Here is a 19,417-nt window from a genome sequence, read left to right as displayed (position 1 = left end):
ACCTACTGGTGGCCGCGGCCGTTGTCACGCCAGCGACCCCAGCTTCTGGGCAGCTACAGCCAGCTCCCGGGCCGCTCATCCAGCCTCCGTGCCGCTCAGCCAGCCTCTGCCCGCTCACCGGGCCGCTCAGCCATCTTCAGCCAGCTTCCGTGCAGCTTCAGCCAGCTCACCGGGCACCCTACGTGGACCCCCCAGGGACGGTACCCCCTCACTCATATAAAAGCGAGGACTAAATTACCTGTGCCACAAACCCGCGACCTAGCCGGACCTAGTTCCATTAAAGACCTTTTTGGAGATCTACCTCTGGTTTTCTTTCTCCCTAATTGGTTAACGGTCCGCACAGCCTACCTGTGCGGCCCTCACCGTTACAACAGTTTACTGAACCTGACAAATTATTGGTCTATTTACGTAATGTACGATCGACAAAGAAGTCTGAGAAGCCAATTCTATCCTTGCAGACGGGTAATAGTGAACATAAACATACTCGGCCATTAAAGTTCAATCAGAATACATCTGACACTAAAAGTAACAGACCCTATAAGCAAACTAGATGTTATAATTGTAGGGATGAAGGGCACCCTTATTTTCTGTGTAAAAAGCCAATTATACGCTGCGGAAGTTGTCATCGGGTAGGTCATAGTTCTAGTGATTGTCCTGGAAAGACGGAACCCAAAATCAACAACAACAACAATAAAACAGTTTTACGTGTCACAAAACAGAACAATAATGAATCGAAATACTTTAAAGTTGCCCAAGTTAACGGGAAAAATTTTGATTGCTACATTGATTTTGGTAGTCAGTGTACCATGTTGCGAGAATCTTATGCGAAGAATTTAGTCAGTACATGGTCAAAATCTGATTTGCCTGTTATAAGAGGATTCGGAAATAGTATAGTAGATTGTATAGGCAAATGTATTCTTGAACTTAAAATAGATTCAGTCAAAGCTTCCGTAGAGGTGCTCATCATTCCGGATCATTTATTGCAAGTTCCGTTATTAGTAGGACAGACATTCACAGAGCAGGAACACATAGTTATTTACAAAACAAATAGTAAATTGATAATATCTCATATCCCAACCACCGGCATTCACTTGTATGTTAGTAAGTCAGTAACCGTAAAAGGGCTAACCATACTGGAAGTTTACTCTAAACCAGATTACACAGGAGATGTATTTTGTGAACCAAGTCTTTGCCAAGATCCCCTGAAACCTTACGAAATTACTCAGAGTTTAATTCACCTAGCTGATAGTCATGGTTACATCGTTATAAAGGGACTTAGCCGCGAATTTGTCTTAAGTAAGGACTCATTGTTACTTCGCGCATTGCCGTTGAATGAGTTGAGATTAGAGTCTTTAAATGTTAAAAAGATCGAACATTGTCCGGATAATAGTAATATAACCCGAATCGAAGTAGAAGCTATACAAGTTGATCCCTCTATAGGTTCCGAAAACATACTCAAGTTAACTGAGATGTTGAATAATTTTAGAGATTGTTTTGCCTTTTCAAGTAAAGAATTAGGATGCATAACTGGTACGGAAATGAATATTAGGCTCAATAATACTACACCTGTAGTTTACAGGCCCTATAGGTTGTCTCATTCAGAGCGTCAAGTAGTTCGCGATATCGTGCAAGAATTAGAGGATTCTGACATAATTAGGGAATCATCTTCGGATTACGCTTCACCGATTGTTCTCGTTCGAAAGAAATCTGGTGACCATAGGCTCTGTATTGACTTTAGGGCTCTCAATAAAATAACAATAAAGGAACATTACCCGCTTCCGCGAATAGATGATCAATTAGATAATCTCTCGGGCTACAAATATTACACTTCCTTGGACCTCGCCTCTGGATATTATCAAATCCCATTGGCTGAACCATCAAAACGTTATACAGCATTCGTAACGCCTGATGGACATTACGAGTTCAACCGCATGCCGTTTGGACTCGTTAATGCCCCGTCCACTTTTCAAAGAACGATTAACAATATTCTAGGGAATGCGAGGTTCAAAGAGGCCTTCGCGTATATGGATGATGTAATAGTACCATCTAAAACCATAAGCGAGGGATTACAAAAACTTAATGATATACTAGACTTGTTTCGCTCTTCCGGCATAACTCTCAATCTGTCAAAGTGCAATTTTTTAAAACAATCCATCGATTACCTAGGCTTCGAAGTCACAAAAGCGGGCATTAAACCGGGTAAGAAAAAAATAGAAGCAGTAGATAAGTTTCCCAGACCTACAGACCAACATAAAGTCAGACAGTTTTTGGGTTTAGCCAGCTTTTTCAGAAGGTTTATCAAAGGGTTTTCAATAATTGCCAAGCCATTGACACAACTTCTAAAAAAGGATGCAATATGGAAATGGGGTGACGTAGAGGAATCCGCTTTCTTAACATTAAAAGAAGAGCTAGTCAAGCGTCCTATACTTTCATTTTATAATCCCAATTTTGAAACCCAGTTACATACAGACGCTTCTAAGATCGGTGTTGCTGGAATAGTATTGCAAAGATCGAATAAAGAATCCCCATTTAGTGCGGTAGCGTACTACAGTAGACAGACCTCTCCCGAAGAGTCTAAACTTACCTCCTATGATTTAGAAACTTTAGCGGTAGTGACCTCGCTACAGCGCTTCAGGGTATACCTATTAGGCATTTTATTTACCATAGTTACAGATTGTAATTCCCTTCGTGCAACTTTTGAGAAAAAAGATACAATACCAAGGGTAGCGCGATGGTGGAATGTCATACAAGAATTTGATTTCAATATTATTTATAAACCCGGCACAGCTATGACACACGTGGACGCACTTAGTCGTAATCCTGTATTATCGGACTCTGTAGAATTACATGTGGGACATGTCGATACTGATTGGGTAGCTACGGTACAACTCAACGATCCTGAACTGCAACGAATTGTTTCAATTTTAAATGATAGCGAAAACGATAATGTGGTGGAGATTAAAAATAACTTTGTGATTAAAAGGGGTTTATTGTACAGGAAGACTGAAGACGGAGATCGTTGGGTTGTCCCGAAAGGTGTTCGATGGCAAGTTTTAAAATCAAACCATGATGAAATCGGTCATTTCGGTTTTGACAAAACCTTAGAGATAATTAAGAATAAGTACTGGTTTTCTAAAATGAGAAAATTCATAAAAAAATATGTACAATCTTGCTTGCAATGTGCTCATGCTAAAATACCATCTGGAAAGAAAGCAGGAAAATTACATCCAATCGAGAAAGTAGATAAGCCATTTCATACCCTACACATAGACCATTTAGGTCCTTTTGTTCGAAGTAGGCGTAAAAATGCTTATCTATTGTTGATCATTGATGCGTTTACAAAGTTTGTCATACTTGTGCCAGTTAAGAGTACCAAATCTATTCACTCTGTGGCCGCCATGAGAAACTACTTTCACACATTTAGTGTTCCGAAACGTTTAATTTCTGATCGAGGAACCTCATTTACCTCTAAAAACTTTCAAGATTATTTAAATTCTCTAGGCATAAAGCATATTATGAACGCTGTAGCAACGCCGCGAGCGAATGGTCAGATCGAACGGTATAACCGGACGGTGTTAGCAGCCCTAACAGCTACAAACCATGGCAAACCCGATAACTTGTGGGACGAATGCGTGTCCGAGATTCAATGGGGACTAAATAATACTCAAAATAAGGGAACGGGGAAAAGCCCTGCTCAGGCATTATTCGGTCTTGACTTGGTAGGCACATCGAGTTCTTTATTACAACTAAGCATCACAGATAATGCTGATAATATCGGTAATTCTATAGAAAACATTAGAAGAGAAATGACAGAGCATATTAAAGACGATCAAGATAGGCAAAAGCGACGGTTTGATAAGGTTAGAAAGGAAGTAGCATACAATATAGGTGATCTAGTTAGGGTAGAAAGGGATATTCCGTCAACTGGTAACAGCAGAAAATTGATTCCAAAACTTAGAGGTCCGTATCGTATAAAAGAAGTTTTAGATAATGATCGGTACGTTATTGAAGACACGCCACTATCCAAAAGGGGAAACAGAGCATTTAGTGGTATCTTTTCGGTAGACAAAATTCATCCTTGGATGGTGTTTAATAGGGCAGATTCAGGGTCAGAAAGTTCAGAGAATGAAGAAACTGATGAGTTAGAAATAGGTTAAGTATGATGTTTAAGCCTTAGTCTCTATTATGATTGTAAATTAGTATAAGCAGAGTGACTGAGAATATGCCAGAGGTCTCAGTTACAGTAGATGTTAAGGATAGGTATGAGGCCTTAATGTTTAGTATAAAGATTAACTCACCAACCGGCCTGACTGAGAATATGTCTGAGGTCTCAGTTAGGACAGATATTAGGAACATGTATGGGGTCCTAGTATCTTAGTAATAAAAATTAACTAACAAATGACCTGATTGGGAATATGTCTGAGGTCTCTCAGTTATTACAGATGTTAAGAACATGTATGGGGTCTTAATATCATAGAAATAAAATTAACCAGCAAGTGGCCTGACTGAGAATACGTCTGATGTCTCAGTCAGGACAGACATTAAGGATATGTATGAGGCCTTGATGTCTTATCAGATTAATTATATTAAACCAGTATGTAAGATTGTAAATGTATATGTATTCATTTACCCCATATTCGATTATGATCATAATTTGCATTGTACAAGTATAATAGACAAAGTCTATATATTATTTTCCCGGGACGGTAAATATAGCAGGAAAGGCCGACTGTTAGAATCATAAACAAAATTAAGATTAATATATACTATTTGAAATACTGTCCGTAATTATTAGGAACTGAATTTTGATTTTATATAATTACATATAAGAAATTATAAATCCCAATTTCAATATTGTAAACGCGCGCACTACTTCCGGCCGACAACGTCCGTTACTTGTTTGTCTGGTTTAAAAATGGTGGAAGGGGGTAGTGCGCGCGCCCAACGACACTTGAGCTTAAACTCCCAAACTGGACACACGTTCTCCAATTTGGTTGGCGTTTATACCGTGGTTATCTGGTGATAAACCGATTTATGATATATGTGAATGTGAATAAACTGATTTATCTGTAATCTTGGTATTATTAATTTTTCTGAGCTCGTAAAGATGATTGCTCCATAACAGAGAGTAGTTATCTCGGCCACAATTAAGTATAATAAGGAACGTCTTGCAGATCGCAGTCCGGTAGCTCAGGAACTTTTATGACGTATTACAGCCAAGTATGACGCTTAAGATAAATGGTTGCAGTTCTAAACTATAATTTCCTCAATAAAACCGTGTTCTGTTGCTACGCCTAAAGCTAAAAGGCTTCTCATATCGGCTAGCAATCACCTCAGGGTTAGGAGGCAAATTCATGTTGGTTGGTATTTTAGTATTTTGTGCCTTTCTAGTCTTTAAAGACTTACTTCTCACTTCTGCTGTAACTGTATCCTGCTCGGCATACACCGTCCATCTTGTGGGGGACAGGTGAGCATTCTCTCGATGTTGGTTCCTCGTTGCCGGGCTCTGCTACAGCGCGGGGGACTCCCAAACATTCCCTATCGCCCGGAAATCGGAGTGATTTGTCAACGATATCTAATGATCGCGGCGCAGGCGCATCGCTCACCCGCCGCCCGGCGCCCGCGCAGCGTTGACTCGGGAAGGAGTTTGTCACACATTCTTGTACTATGTATACACGTATTTTTTATGTGAATGTGGCATGTTATTGATTGCTCACATATATTATAAGTACATAATAATATGTACATGTGCACACCACATCACAGAAACATTAGGCTCCGAAAACTAACGTGGTTGGTGGAGTAAAGAACGTTGTCAGATAGAGCCGGCTTCTGTTAATGTGAGTCTACAAGACTAGGTTCAAAATAAAATAGGAAAATTTAATATAAAAGCGTCATCAAAATGCACAAGAACTTAAAAACTAAACATAGTACAGAGATAATAATTAATAAGCAAAATCTATGCTTTTGACATATGTATTTATATCCTTAAGAAGACTGGTGTAATGGTTTAATATTGATGATGACTTGTGGTAGCTCAAACATGATCGGCGAGCCTCGTCCCGCAGCTCGCAGCGCGTTGCTCACCCACAGTTGCAGGCTTGAGAAAACCTATAAGAATCTTGAGTATACGAGAAACTAGGCATATTATAAAAGCAATATATAGATATAGGTAGTTCTATGGGTTTGAATATGTTTGCTGAACCGTCCTGCGTATCCTATTTGTAAGTCAGTTAACAAGCTCGATATTAATATTGTAGTAAGCACTACGCAGCTCCAGTGAAACACATTAATATTGTAATTGATGACTGCGAGATATAGTTATTAAATATTGATTTAACAATCGCGTGCTAACAACGTATTAAGGACACTTTGAGCGTGTCGCACTCTTATAGTACTCGTAAACATAGATTTATGACAATTTCAATCAACATAATCATGAACTTTTCTTTACCAATAACGAGACATATACCGCCTGTTTTTTGTATTAAAGTTGATATAAGTATGTCACTTGTGAAGTTGTTTTTTTTAATCACCTTAAAGTAAGGTTTGACAAAATGCTTAGACAACTATTTAGACACGTACATTTATATGCGTCAGATAAGATCCGACCTCCGATAAAGCACAGGGCGGTGGCTACAGCGAGCTCTCGGCAAGTCCCGGCACATCGTCACCGCAGCGCCGTCATCAGACACATGTGCGTGTAACCGGAGCCGGCAGGCTGCAGGCCGGGCACCAGACACCACATCGCAGAAGGTTCGCTCTCGCTAATATTGGCTTTGAGTGCTGCCACCTTCAGTAGTTAGGGTAAACAATAATAGATTTTCCCACGTTTTTATAAACTCATTTTCTTGTTTGTATGTTTGTTTGTCGTTCCGGTTGGATTTTTGCAACTGAATTTTGAGGGTGAAATTTTCAGCCTAGCTTCAAACCCGATGACAATGCAGTGTTCACCTATAAAGCAGTCATAATTTGATAAAATTTGTCATTTTGACCTTTTTTTGACCATCACGCTAAGCAATTAATTTATCCTGGCTCTGATATTTTGTAACATCTTTTGTGTACCTATTTGGGGAAATCAGTTAGAGGACTGAAATCGGGATAAATATGTAAACAGGAAATAGTTTCGTTTATTGGAGTGAGTGAGGCTTCTCTCCTATGTATTGTAGAGTAGGGTCGGTGTCGCGCCGCGTTTGCGAGACAACGTAATCCCGCGCTCAGCGGACTCGGCGGTGTCGGGTTGCAGCCTCCCCGGCGGCGCGGCGCTGGCCGGAGAGGCCTACCTGCCTGCCGGAGCGGGGATTACAATGCCTTCATGTAAAACTATTAAAGATATAACGACTTAGGTTGGATCTACGTCATGTGCAAATCAGGATATGGTGCATTTGGAAATATCCTGACTTAGAAGTCGGATTATTGCGTAACCTAGTGGACTATCAAATCAAAAGCCGTATGTTGGAATCCTGGGTCGCAATTCATTACAAATACGAGTGAGAATTACAAATGGAAATTTTAATGAAACTGTTAAGATGAAATTTTTTATCGTCAGAGGCCTACGTGCAGTTTGACCTGGTGATAAAACACCAGATTCTAAATTAACCATGTGATAGGTAGGATGATAAATTGTACCTAGTGACTGAGGTTATTTAATGTACCGACTGTGTTATCGCCAATCGGTCGATTGGTCATCTTGCTTCAGACAACAAGCCTTAGCACGTTGTGAGTGTCCCGCGATATGTACTGATTGTAGGTACATGTGTACTGACATGTGGTATTGTTACTCTGAGGTAACAATACCGCATGTCCGTCGCCTGTTGGAATGGGGCGCGCAATGCGCATGCGCCGCCGTGAATACTAACCACACAAGCAGGCCACTTGTTCACAGTCTCGCAGCACACGTCCTTGCTAACGCTGTAGCACATGGTGGCTGCTGTTTAGGTATTGTACTACTATGTTTTACATTAACCAGTCATAATCAACGATTCACTAACGGCTGTTTTCAATGTTACAGCCATTGAATCCCGATTGTAGAATTTAGCAGAGGACTGAATGGTTCGGTAAAATTCGACCAAGAAATAATAAACTTTTTGAAAATATCTTTTGTGATTTTACAGGATCTTCAGCTTAACTGATCCAAAAATTTTACTAAGAGTAGGCAATTCCCAGCTTGAGGTATGTATAGTTTCACACATAACTAGGCCCCGCAGTGCCCGCGAGCCTGCGCCAGCGCCGGCCCGCAGCTGGCCGCGCGCCCAGCGCCGGCGCACCTCGCGCATATTAAGCGGGTCGCGGCCAACACCGCTATGGTGTATCAATAAGTCCATATGCCTAGTTAAGTGTGCTCAAATCTTACGAGAGATTACGTATCTAAGAAAATTTGTGCGCCTTCTGAGATCTTTGGGTGTCGGTATTCTGTGTTCGGGACTTGTTATACGCCAAAGCAGATCCCTAGCCCGAGCCCTACTTGCAATAGCACGGTGGTGTGCTAGCGGGTTTGCTATTTCACTACTTAGTTATGACGAGAAACTGAACCACGAACGTTAAGACTAGGCTTTGTGATAAAGTACTGAATTCTTCCTAAGAGGGAGCTAATACTACCAGATTCTTTAACACTTCCCTTAAGATTGTACCAGTGAGAAGGTGCAACCAACGGTAATTTAGATTGTTAGGCTGAAAAATTATAATTTCACTTAGTATGAGGAAAGTTGATAGATATCTTTTCTTAGAAGAAAAAAGAAACTTTCACAAAGCGAAGTTAAAGATTCAGGACCTGCTTACAGATCTTAATTTATAAAAGTGTATAGAATTAGTAGTTTCTGTCCGGTCCAGTCTGCCCGCGACCATGATACCTGCAAAGGTGTCGGAACGTCGGGAACTAAAATCTAAAATTAAACCGCGATAAAATCCGTAAAAGTAGTTTCATTTCAATTTTCAATGTATAGAATTAAATTGAAATACCCGTTAGACACAAGACCTGCTCCTGTGTGCGTGCCTTCCATCGCTGTACGTGTACCTTTAAATGTAAATTGAGTAAATTCATAAAAGCTATTAATGTCGATCAAAAGATGACTGTTAGTATGATGGATATCCCATACGCAATCTATGGGATGCTGTAAATCTTAGAAACTTAAAACAAAACTTTTATTAAAAATAATTAATAGTTCGATAGACAAGTGCGGTAGTGCTTGGGAGGGTGACAGAGACGCGCCCGTAAATCATGCGCCGGCGACGGTATTTGCATCAAACGTTCAGCAATAATCAAAAGAGGTGTTGTTGTCAGTGCGCAGGCGCGGCGCGGGAGCCTGCGCCCGCGCACTGCGAGTGCGCCTCGTGGGAGCGCAATCATTTTACTTTTATCTGTAGAGCTTTTTAACGCAAAAAGCTGGTCGCAGGTTGTGTGTGGGGCGCGCGGCGCGGGCGGCGGCAGTGCGCGCTCGCTGCTCGCCGCTGACAGACGTGCGTATACGCCGTGCTTCTAAACCTTCTGACGACTACCGCCGAAAATTAGGCCCGCGAGTGCCGCGTGTGGATTGCGACTCGGCTGTGTGTGTGTGAGTGCTGCACCTGTGTCAGTGTGAGTGGTGCCAGTGGCTGCCAGGGCACGGACAAGTCGTGGCTCATTTAAATGAGGGCTGCGGGCCCGGCAGCAGGGCTGCTGCAGCGGATGAAGAGATAAATCTTGGTGCGTTGACCGAGGGCAAGTTCGACGGCCCGCAGTATTTGTGTCGCTGCGAGTAAACGGTAAGTATTCACCAGCGCTAGCCTGCTAGCTGTAGGTGCAGGACACCCGCCCCTGCGCCGAGCTCGGAATCCGGTCCATTTGCTCTGCCACGGCTCCGCACCACTCCAACCTACTTTCTCTAGCAGTAAATAAACAATGTTCAGGCTGCGAGCTTTATATCAGCCGACTCGCATAACCCAGACTTCTCCATCACTCCACATTAATAATTACATATGATTTAGGCACGACTTTAGCACAAGTTGTTTGAATTATTCAAAAATCAAAATCAAATGTTTTTATTTCAAGTAGGCCGTTTTCCAGAACTTTCGAAAGTTTAAAATAAACATTCTAGTTGCGCGGTTCTCAACTGTCATTCTTATGGAGAAGAACCGGCAAGTAACGACTCCTCCTTCTATAAGTTCATCTTTTAAGAATATACAATACCAGTAAGTAACCATTTACGACAATAATGGAAGACAATTATCATAGTACATAGTAATATGTTATGAACTGTAAAGGCGCGATGTTTCCCCGCGGGAGCGAGCCGTGAGCAGATTATTCTAGTTTAAAGTTCCCACAGGTCTTCCTAACTGTACCGGAGGAGAGCCCGCTCAGTACTATTAATGGTTCGGGAACGAAGCGGCCATCGCTCATGCATGTAACTACACTAGACGTAACGGGAACATCCTACATCAGGATAAAAATCCTACGTTTAGTGCCTATCTGTCGATCTTAATATAGTCATTCTCTCATTTGAAAACTTAATACATTAGACCCCGGCTTAAACATAAAGAATAAACAATAATCACGTGCCGCAACTTCTTTTCAAAGTACTGCGATAAGAATCTTATTAGAAAACGATCACATAGTTCGTGGAGGGTTCTGTACGGCGGCGTCGCGCTTGCACACGACGTGATTACCGTGACGACTTCATTACAGCACTCCTGATGACGTCACCGCCGTCACAACAACATGCCGGACCGACTCCCTCATCATCCTCCATTACCGACACTAGACCTCATTTACGCGCTGTCCTTCTTCAGATTATAGGGAACGCTGCGCAAGGCGCCATCTTTCCCTAAGTTGGCATTTGTTACTTTGTTAGACTAAAAGCAAGTTCTATAGAAAGTAACGTTACACTGGACCCTTCCTATGTAATGGAGAGAATATCTCACGACTTCACAGATCTATCGCGAACATACACGTATTTTTGGTGGACGCAGCGCGATGTCCCGTGAGCGCGTGTCCGCGTGGAGACAGCCGCCCACCGCGCGACTGTCAACAGTATTTAGTTAGACTCTGTAGCACCAGCGCACATAGACGTTCACTGTAATTACTACAAGCACTTTAAATTGTTTTAACAAAAACAAATAGAAGAAAACTGAGAAAGCTTTTAGAGAATTTGCTGGAACTTCCTGAATCCCTGTGAGATTATATCGCGACGTGTTTTAATAAACAGCCGGGTCTTCTGTGAAGCCCTGCTAAGTGGGACACTTAAATGGTGAGCAACTATTAAAACTGAATGTTTGTTGTATAAGTAGACAACTAGTACTGCAGCCTGCGCCCGCGCACCTCGCAAGCGTGCGACTGCTGCGGCGTAGTCTGCGACCATCGCAATTAGCTGCGACTGCGCATGCGCCCGCGCGACTCAACTAACTGCTGCAATTAAAGTCTTCACAAGAACTAAATGAGGGATAATCTGACCGCCACCGCCGGGAAATGCAGTTTATGTATATAGCCCACCAGAAGAAGAACATTACCGTGACCGGGACAAGGCAGAGACTAACAATTCTACCGATAGCTAAATGTCTAAACCACCATACAACAATAAGCGATTTTAGACAAAATTTTGTCTTTCGTTCTTTTCAGCTAAAAATAAATAATGGCCTTTATCATCTGTGACGAGTTGTGGTCACTATCCTCAGAGCTGCGAGACGTGTAGTGCGAACAGACGAGCGCAGCACAACACATGCAGTGCGCCGCGCCGTAGTGCTGCGCTTGTTAATGTGCGTGCTCGACGACGAGCATTAATGCCGGCGCGCGTCGCAGAGCTGCACCGTTAGCTCAGGCCCTAGCCCAAACAGGATCTATACGTATTTATGTCGCATTTACTATTGTAAAAAAATATTGAACAATTTCAGACGGTTCTCTTATCGACATCACTACGAACATATATCATGACGCCAGGGCCCCAATTGCAAGTAGCAATGGGGACCAGACACTTTCTTAGAAAGACATTTAAAATTATCACTTCAATTTTGATATTTCAAAAACCCTAATTATGAGTAGATAAGCTTTGTTAGAAAAGTTTTCTTCTCGTTTAATAAATAAAGGCTAAATACAACATGAAGCCATCTTCATGTGAAGCTAGTGAACATTTCATCGCTCTAACGATTACGAGAACAGCCGTCTATTACAGATTACTTTATAGCCGGGCTATAGCCGTGTCCGATCACAGCAACGTCGAAGCTTCGATCTCTTTATGTCCGAGTGTTGTTCAACTCCGCCATGGTACATTTTCTTCAAAAAATATTCAATTTTTATGATAAAACCATAAAATATGTTCCTATTTGTACCTGTACTCATTTCCATTTCTCAAAAGCAGTAAAACCATAAGATATCAGAGTGATAACTACACAAGTTACATAAGACAGTCTAAGATTTCTCTTCATTTTATTTTGAGTTTTTTAACATATTTATTTCTAAAAAGCACACAAACGAATTTATAAATATAAAATAAATATCTAGATATGTCTCTTTTTAAATGCACTTCCCTTCAGATCTACAATAGCATGCTTAGCGCCTTGTTTGGATAATCGCGTAGTGTTGTCACTCGGCGCGGCTCGCTCGGCGCGCATCACTGGCCGGCTACACTGCGCCTACTCTCGATACCCGCTAACGTAGTGCTTGTGCACTTAACTACCCCCCATAATCACATGCCCAGCTATCTCGGTACTTGATGCTTACAGGCCTCATCAGGAAGCTCAATTCTTTAGTATGCAATAAGATATGTGGAAAGCAATCCAGTAAATTCATTCAAGAAATTAAATCATGTTTTGTGAGAAAATAGGCGCAAATAGAGACCAACTCGTACGTTCTCAACATCTTTCCGGTGAACCTTGACCTTACGAAGCGATTAAAATCAACGAATTTGAAAGGTTTCGTAGCGACGCGGTATTCTGTGCTCTGGTGTATTGTATGAGGTGCTTTCAACTCATCACCACGCTTGTTATCGAGCGAGTATGAGCAGCGAGCTGTGCGGCCGCGCGGGACCCGAGACTCGGGAGAGTGTCGTAACACTTGTTAATTCGTGTCGGAGAGCGATGTCGGCCGACAGCCTGAAGGTTATACCAATTACACAATTACCAGGCATTGTGCGCTCCGACCATCAGATATAATTGGAAGAGAACCAAATGGAGTGTTGCGAATCGATCGCTCGGAGTGCGCGGGCGCAGCCGGCCCCGCAGCCCGCGCTAATCGCACCACTTAGATGTGGGCTACGTGAGAGACGGAAAAAACTTCACAAAAAACGTGGACTTTGAATAACGATTTATTGTTATCACCTCCGTGAGGTATGGGATTATGATTTTATTAGATATGGAAGTCACGTCGCTCCCTAAACTAAAAAGCATTTTAAAAATGTATGAATGAACATTGTGTTGTAGATTACAATTGAAATCAATCTGTTTAAGTAGTTAATTAGCTGCCTTGATTATCGAAACTAATTTTTGGGAGCAAGTAATTCTTCATGGGAGGATCATTATTGTTCCGTCAGTAGATCAAATTACAGAGCTTATCGAAAGCCTTTACTAAGAATGGTGAGTCACATGTATCGGAATGTAGCGCGCTCTGGCGTCCTCAGCACACAGCGAGCTGCGCTGGGTGGCGGGTTATCGTGCACTTGTGCCAGCACGCAGGAGTTATCATGTAGGTTCGTGACCTGCGGTGCGCAGGCGCAGCCAGGCCACCATTGTCCTGCACGATACATGTGCAACAAATAGCATTAGAGTAGTCGAACTCTGTAAAAATAGCTTAAATATAAACCTGTCTTTCATAGTCCAGAATTAATTTTCGTAAATTGTAATCAATTAAATTGGAGCGTTAGTTAGTTTGTCACGCTAACTGGTTGGCCGCGAGTCCTCTGACCGTGTCACGCGGCGCGCGCAAGGTGCAAGGTCGTCGCTCGCGCAGGTGCACGACGCGCAATGCGCGCGGCGCGCGGCGTGGGCGGCTCCGACTACAATACTACTCGATATTCCCGATAGAAATGTGATATGTTGGAGGAAAAGCGGTCTCACTTGACTCACGGTAATGACTTTATTTACACAAGGTAGTTAGTTAGGACAATTACTTAAGTCTTGGTTTTGTATAAGAGATAAACTGATTCTAATTCTTAACTGATTCGATTAGGAAATCTTGACATGTTAATATGTCAAGCCCGCTAAAGAGGGTTGCCTCCAAAGTTTGGCGATCAGGACAAGACGTGAAATGATTTGATCATGGAGTACAGTGTGGGAACTCTGGGAAGTGGGAACTATCGACGTGACCCAATCACACACTAGAATTATCTTAATTAAATAAAACACGGTCGCTATTAATGTCATCTATATGTTAATAACGAGCCCCGAGGATTATCTAGAATGTTCCAAACTTTTTAAAACTATCCAACAAAATAGGCCTATTCATTAACAGATTACTAACAAATCGGCCTTTCTTACAAACATACACTTTACTTGATAGCTTTTAATATGAACACAAGGCTTACGCAGATTAGATTAAAACACTTACCGAGTAAACATCGTTAATACGTAACAACGTCAGAGCTTTAGATTAAGGGCTCGGCAGTCGGCGCTAGCCGGCCTCCGCCGATAACAGCCTGGGACTGCAGTTACAGACATCGACTGTATTAATTAATTTTCTTTAGGAATAGTTTAAAGGGCATTACCGCACATAATATAACGGCAGGTATATCTCTGCACAGTAGTAACTGTTGCACTTCACACGTGTCCGTCAGCATGGCTGTACAAACACGTGCGCGGGCGCGGTGCCGCGGGGGCCATGCTGTAAACACTTCGGAACATTTACGAGTGCCCGTGCACCACACGTGCTCACTGTTACAATCCGTATTTGTGGACTGTTGGGGGGGTCCTGTCTTATTGCGCTACGCAATACCCGAGAGATGTCAACTTCTAGACCCTGGAATGTTTCTTGATGTATTTTGAAATAAATAATACCTTTAACAAGAAAAATATTACGCATATTTAATAACAGTTAACCGTTGCGCATTTTGCTCCCTTGCTCTTGCTATTTCTATGTGTCACTATCCTCTGGATAAGGATGAATGTTTGTCTGTTCTTGTTCGTGGTTGAGCAGCGGTTTGCGACCGATGCGCTCGGCCTCCGCGACGGTGTCGGGCAGCTCGCAGCGCGCCGTCTCCGGCATCAGCAGCGTCAGGCTGCCTGCCAGCAGTGACGTCACGCCGAACACCAGCGACGGCAGCCCCGACCATAGAGACATCTGCAAGTGTCACAGTCACTTACAGCACATGCAATATGTTCCGGATAAAAGAGAAAGTTAATTGCGGAAACTAAACATTTTGGATAGCTTTAGATGGAAATTTTACGCTTTCAATGTATCAGAGCTGTGCATTAATGTTGTTATTATCATACTTCACTTTGCCTGCTACGCGGCTCTATACTCACAGAAAGAACAAAACTTTGACTGGAAATATAATTGTCTGTGAGTTGTGTTTGATGAGCACTTACCAGCAGCGGCGTCTGCGGCGCGAGCAGCGAGCCGACGCGCCCGACCGCGGAGCAGATGGAGTGCATGGAGTTGCGCGTGTAGGTGGGGAACAGCTCCGACGTGTACATGTACACGATGTTGTACGAGAACGTGGCCAGCGTCTCGAACGCCATGAACAGCGCCAGACCAGCCCACGCGTACCCTAAGCACAAGTGGGAGCCATTCATATTGTGATCAAAACCCTCAACTTATACACTATACTCTACAAAACAGTTGTCATCGTACCTTTAGGCACGAAGGGTTGCGATATGCAGAAGATCCCTCCGATCATGAAGGACACGAAGAGCGGCAGCTTGCGCTTGTACTTGGAGAGTGCGAGCCAGTAGAACACGTTGGCCGGGATGTCCATGAGCATGAGCAGCGCGAAGTTGACGTACTTGTTGCCGGCGATGTGCACCGCGCTGATCATCATGCCGTAGTTGATGAGCGTGATCGTGAACCACCACACCATGCACACCAGGAACCTGCATACGTAACACATTCTACGTTAGTTGTAAGTGTAGACACGCTGATTGATATGACACGTTACTGAACACTCGCCTCTGCATCATGATCTTAGACTTAAAGGTTTTCATCAGCAGCTTCCTGTCACTCACGCTACTCTTATTCTCTTCATCGATGTAGTCCAACTTGTCTAGCATCTTGGGGTCTATATCTACACCATTCCTCTTGGCTATCTTCTGTATGATCTGGACAGCTCGCTCTTTCTTGCCCTTGCTGTATAACCACCGGATGCTTTCGTCTAAGAAGAAGGAGTACGTAAGGATGAGCAGGCAGGGAGCGTAGATGACACGGAGGAAGTGTCTCCAGTAGGGCACGGCCCACGCGATGAACGGCATCACGATGAGGCCGCACGTGTAGAAGTTCAATAAGATCATTTGGAACAGAACCGCGCGCTTCTTCTCCACTATCTCTATACCTGTAAGAAGAACGGAATACATTAAAACGTAATCCATATAGTACATAAACGAAGAACAAGTTTGTCTAACATGCGATACCGTTGAATAGAACCGTAGTTGTTGTAAATCAAAACTAAAAGTAGGTCAGTCATATAATGGACTGAGATTGAATTTATTGTGGTACCTATACCTGCTTGAGACATAAGTTAGGCGGAGAAAGGGGGCAAGTGATAGAGTCTGGCGCGGCGCGGGCGAGCGGCGGTGGTGGGCTCGTGAGGCGGGAGTTACTGCCGCTACAATGTAAGGCGATAGTTCAGATGCTCACACAACTCGCAATTACACAGATTTATTCGTCGCTCCCACAAAGCAACAAGACAACCGTAAAATTGGTACTGCCTCTATTAAAATAATTCAATAATTGGATTTTCTGAATAGATTGGATTTATGTTTAGAATCGTTACAAAGAAGACTCAATTGAACGCAGATTTTTTATTGAAGCATTCTTGTTAAACAGAATTAAAAAGTATTTTTTTGTCGTTGTTTTGATGATGTTATATATGTGTACTCACTGAGCATGAACATGGGTGAGAGCGCGTCCCCGACGGCGGCCTCGAGCGCCTCCAGCACCACGTACAGCCAGAAGCTGGTCGCGAAGCTCTTGGTGAGCCCCAGCAGCGCGCCCGCCGTGCCCGCCACCACCGCCGCCGTCTTGCGACCAAACCTGCACAAACCAAAGACGATAAATAATGCTCTATGACAAAGATATTACAATAGTAGTATCGTGACGCGTGATCATAATTGATCTTGCAATAGAAGTTGCAGTGTTCAAAACATTCAAAATTCAAAACATGGTAGAAGGGTACTAGGGCCGATTATAGAAAATATGAAAAACGGCCATTTTTATTTCTCAGATCAAAGTTGATGATGGAAAAAACGGAACTTAATAGGATAAAATAACTATAATATAAATAGACTAATTTTGACGTAGAATCGAGAAATGTGTGCCAATGGCCAATAGTCCCGGTGTTGTGTCAGTGCACGATTGTCTGCACTCCAGTTAGCTGATGCGCCGCGCGGCGAGGCGGCACGAACAAACATAGATGAAGGCAAATTGGCAGAAATACGTCAAATGGAGTAAGAGAAATCATTATAAACAATTGATCAACCATGACCTCTTCGGACCTAGTTTCGCGGGGTCAGGCAAGAGTCAGCGATCATTCATGAATCCGTTATCACCCGCGCAAATAGCTTTTATTATAAACGTCGCTGGCGGGAGGGTAATTAAGAAATAAGGTAGTGCGACCCGCGGCTACTCGCTCATGCTAATGGGGCCAGCTCGAGGAAGCACATCATACAGGTGTGACGAATATAACATTCTATTACACGGCAATAGTGGTCGTGTATGTCATTAACATGGTTATTAGTGTCAGCTGAGATGAAGCAGTGTGTGGCTGGAGTGAATGAATGCCGGAAGGGGCGCAAATACAGGGACGATGAATACTTGTAACAAAAAGTGGACTATCGTTGCAAGTTTATAGCGAAATAAGAAGAGTCATGTATGTGCGACCTGTCGGAGATCTGTCCCTGCAGCAGTAGGCCCAGCATGTTGCCGAAGCTGTGCACGGTGCCCACCAGCGTCGGCTTCCAGTCCTGGCACGCCAGCCCAAACTGAGAACAAATGCCTACCGCTGTAACGTTGACAAAATTAATACATTTCTTAAGAGAATTCATTCAACAGTCAACGTCTAAGGTGACTCTAAAAGCTTTGCCAAACATAATTACTTGCAGCAGTTGTTTCCATACACATAATTGAAGTCCGACACAATACATATGTACATACGAGTATACCTATAATCTACAGCAGTTTAGTGGTGATTGGAAGGTTCAAACCTTGTATCAATCGCCTTTTAATGTAAATATACATTTGCCTGGCGATCATTAAGGCAGCTTGTGGGTGATATACATGTAACGATCTGGCAGTAACGCCCGCCGCCGGCTAGGACCGGCCGCGCGCGACACCCGCTCGAAATAATCACAAATACATTTACAAAACAAAATCATAAATTGTCATTATGAAGTTTATGGCGGAAGCAACTCTATAACTTTGGTATTCTTTTAATTTATTTTCAATAATAACTTGCTAGTTGTCGGAGATATGTATGAGTTAATTGATTCTTGATTTAAATGATGGTACATTTTAAATGTAATTCATTGACATATAGTTTATTGGAGTGTCAGATTGAGTTTTGTTCTGTATCTGTATTTTTATCAAATATTTTCAATTTATTTTTGATGATTTCGTCTATAGTATGCAATTCTTTTGATCAGAGTTCAATTAGTGGATTTCATATTTTGTTACATGCCCCATAACCTTGCGATTTCTTCTATCAACTTTTTAAAAACAAGTATTGATCTCAATATGAGAAATTAGCATGATGTCCAAACCAGCATTCAACGAATAGCATTACAACCTTGTTGCAACTTTTTGCGTTTACTAGTAAAAATAGTATTAAGTACGAATGTTAATTGCACTGGGCGCGCAGTGCACGGGGAACTTGAGCTCGGTTCAAGTTTAACGGTTGTGTGTTGTGAACAAGTTGTAGCGCGGGCTGCGCGGGCGCACGCCGCCGACCGGTCGCTCGGCAAAAACTATGCAAATAGCTGGCGATGCGAGCGACGACACACAAGGGAACTGCGCAGGCGCGGCCGGGGGATGCGCGCACTAGGGCTGGATGTGCCTGTGTGCCGCGATACAGGGTACTAGCACACAGACACACGTACAGAGATGTTCTAACATTTAATACAAATTGATATAAATGCACATGGATATCATTATTTCTCACGGCTTTTGTTTCGATTCCACAATACTCACTCAACACAGAACTTTTTGGGCAACATGAGGTTACAGATTACAAACAAAGACAATGGTAGGAGACGTCAATTAGGTACAAGACTTAGTACCTAATTGACAAGCAGACAAACACCGTAATAA

The 19,417-nt window shown here is 42.8% G+C and overlaps 2 protein-coding genes across 2 annotated transcripts; one reads left to right on the top strand and one right to left on the bottom strand.

The window, feature by feature from the left end:
• The first annotated feature begins 774 nt into the window (after positions 1-774).
• LOC113506168 lies at positions 775-3,007 on the top strand. Its single transcript, XM_026889017.1, has 3 exons — positions 775-2,033; positions 2,460-2,636; positions 2,999-3,007. Exons 1-3 carry the CDS (start codon positions 807-809, stop codon positions 3,005-3,007), a joined length of 1,413 nt encoding a protein of 470 aa, XP_026744818.1. The 5' UTR covers positions 775-806.
• An 11,306-nt stretch (positions 3,008-14,313) lies between these two features.
• Positions 14,314-18,418, bottom strand: LOC113506169 (solute carrier family 22 member 3-like). Its single transcript, XM_026889019.1, has 6 exons — positions 17,993-18,418; positions 16,995-17,146; positions 16,067-16,445; positions 15,752-15,990; positions 15,487-15,668; positions 14,314-15,238 (listed from the first exon to the last, which is right to left on the bottom strand). Exons 1-6 carry the CDS (start codon positions 18,154-18,156, stop codon positions 15,032-15,034), a joined length of 1,323 nt encoding a protein of 440 aa, XP_026744820.1. The 5' UTR covers positions 18,157-18,418; the 3' UTR covers positions 14,314-15,031.
• Between the last annotated feature and the right edge of the window lie 999 nt (positions 18,419-19,417).

The sequence above is a fragment of the Trichoplusia ni genome (assembly GCF_003590095.1).
Source record: "Trichoplusia ni isolate ovarian cell line Hi5 chromosome 2 unlocalized genomic scaffold, tn1 tig00002189_group1, whole genome shotgun sequence".
NCBI classification, from domain to species: domain Eukaryota; kingdom Metazoa; phylum Arthropoda; class Insecta; order Lepidoptera; family Noctuidae; genus Trichoplusia; species Trichoplusia ni.
The sequence above is the reverse complement of the archived record's forward strand: the minus strand, read 5'-3'. Positions and strand labels throughout refer to the sequence as shown.

Excerpts from the sequence above, each read along its gene's own strand:
- LOC113506169 (XM_026889019.1), bottom strand. The coding sequence starts at position 18,156 with ATGAATTCTCTTAAGAAATGTATTAATTTTGTCAACGTTACAGCGGTA. Across the intron at positions 17,147-17,992 it reads CAGGGACAGATCTCCGACAG|GTTTGGTCGCAAGACGGCGG; the intron begins GTCGCACATACA and ends TGGTTTGTGCAG. Across the intron at positions 15,239-15,486 it reads CGCCGCAGACGCCGCTGCTG|ATGTCTCTATGGTCGGGGCT; the intron begins GTAAGTGCTCAT and ends TGACACTTGCAG.
- LOC113506168 (XM_026889017.1), top strand. The coding sequence starts at position 807 with ATGTTGCGAGAATCTTATGCGAAGAATTTAGTCAGTACATGGTCAAAA. Across the intron at positions 2,034-2,459 it reads CCTTCGCGTATATGGATGAT|TTACATACAGACGCTTCTAA; the intron begins GTAATAGTACCA and ends TTTGAAACCCAG.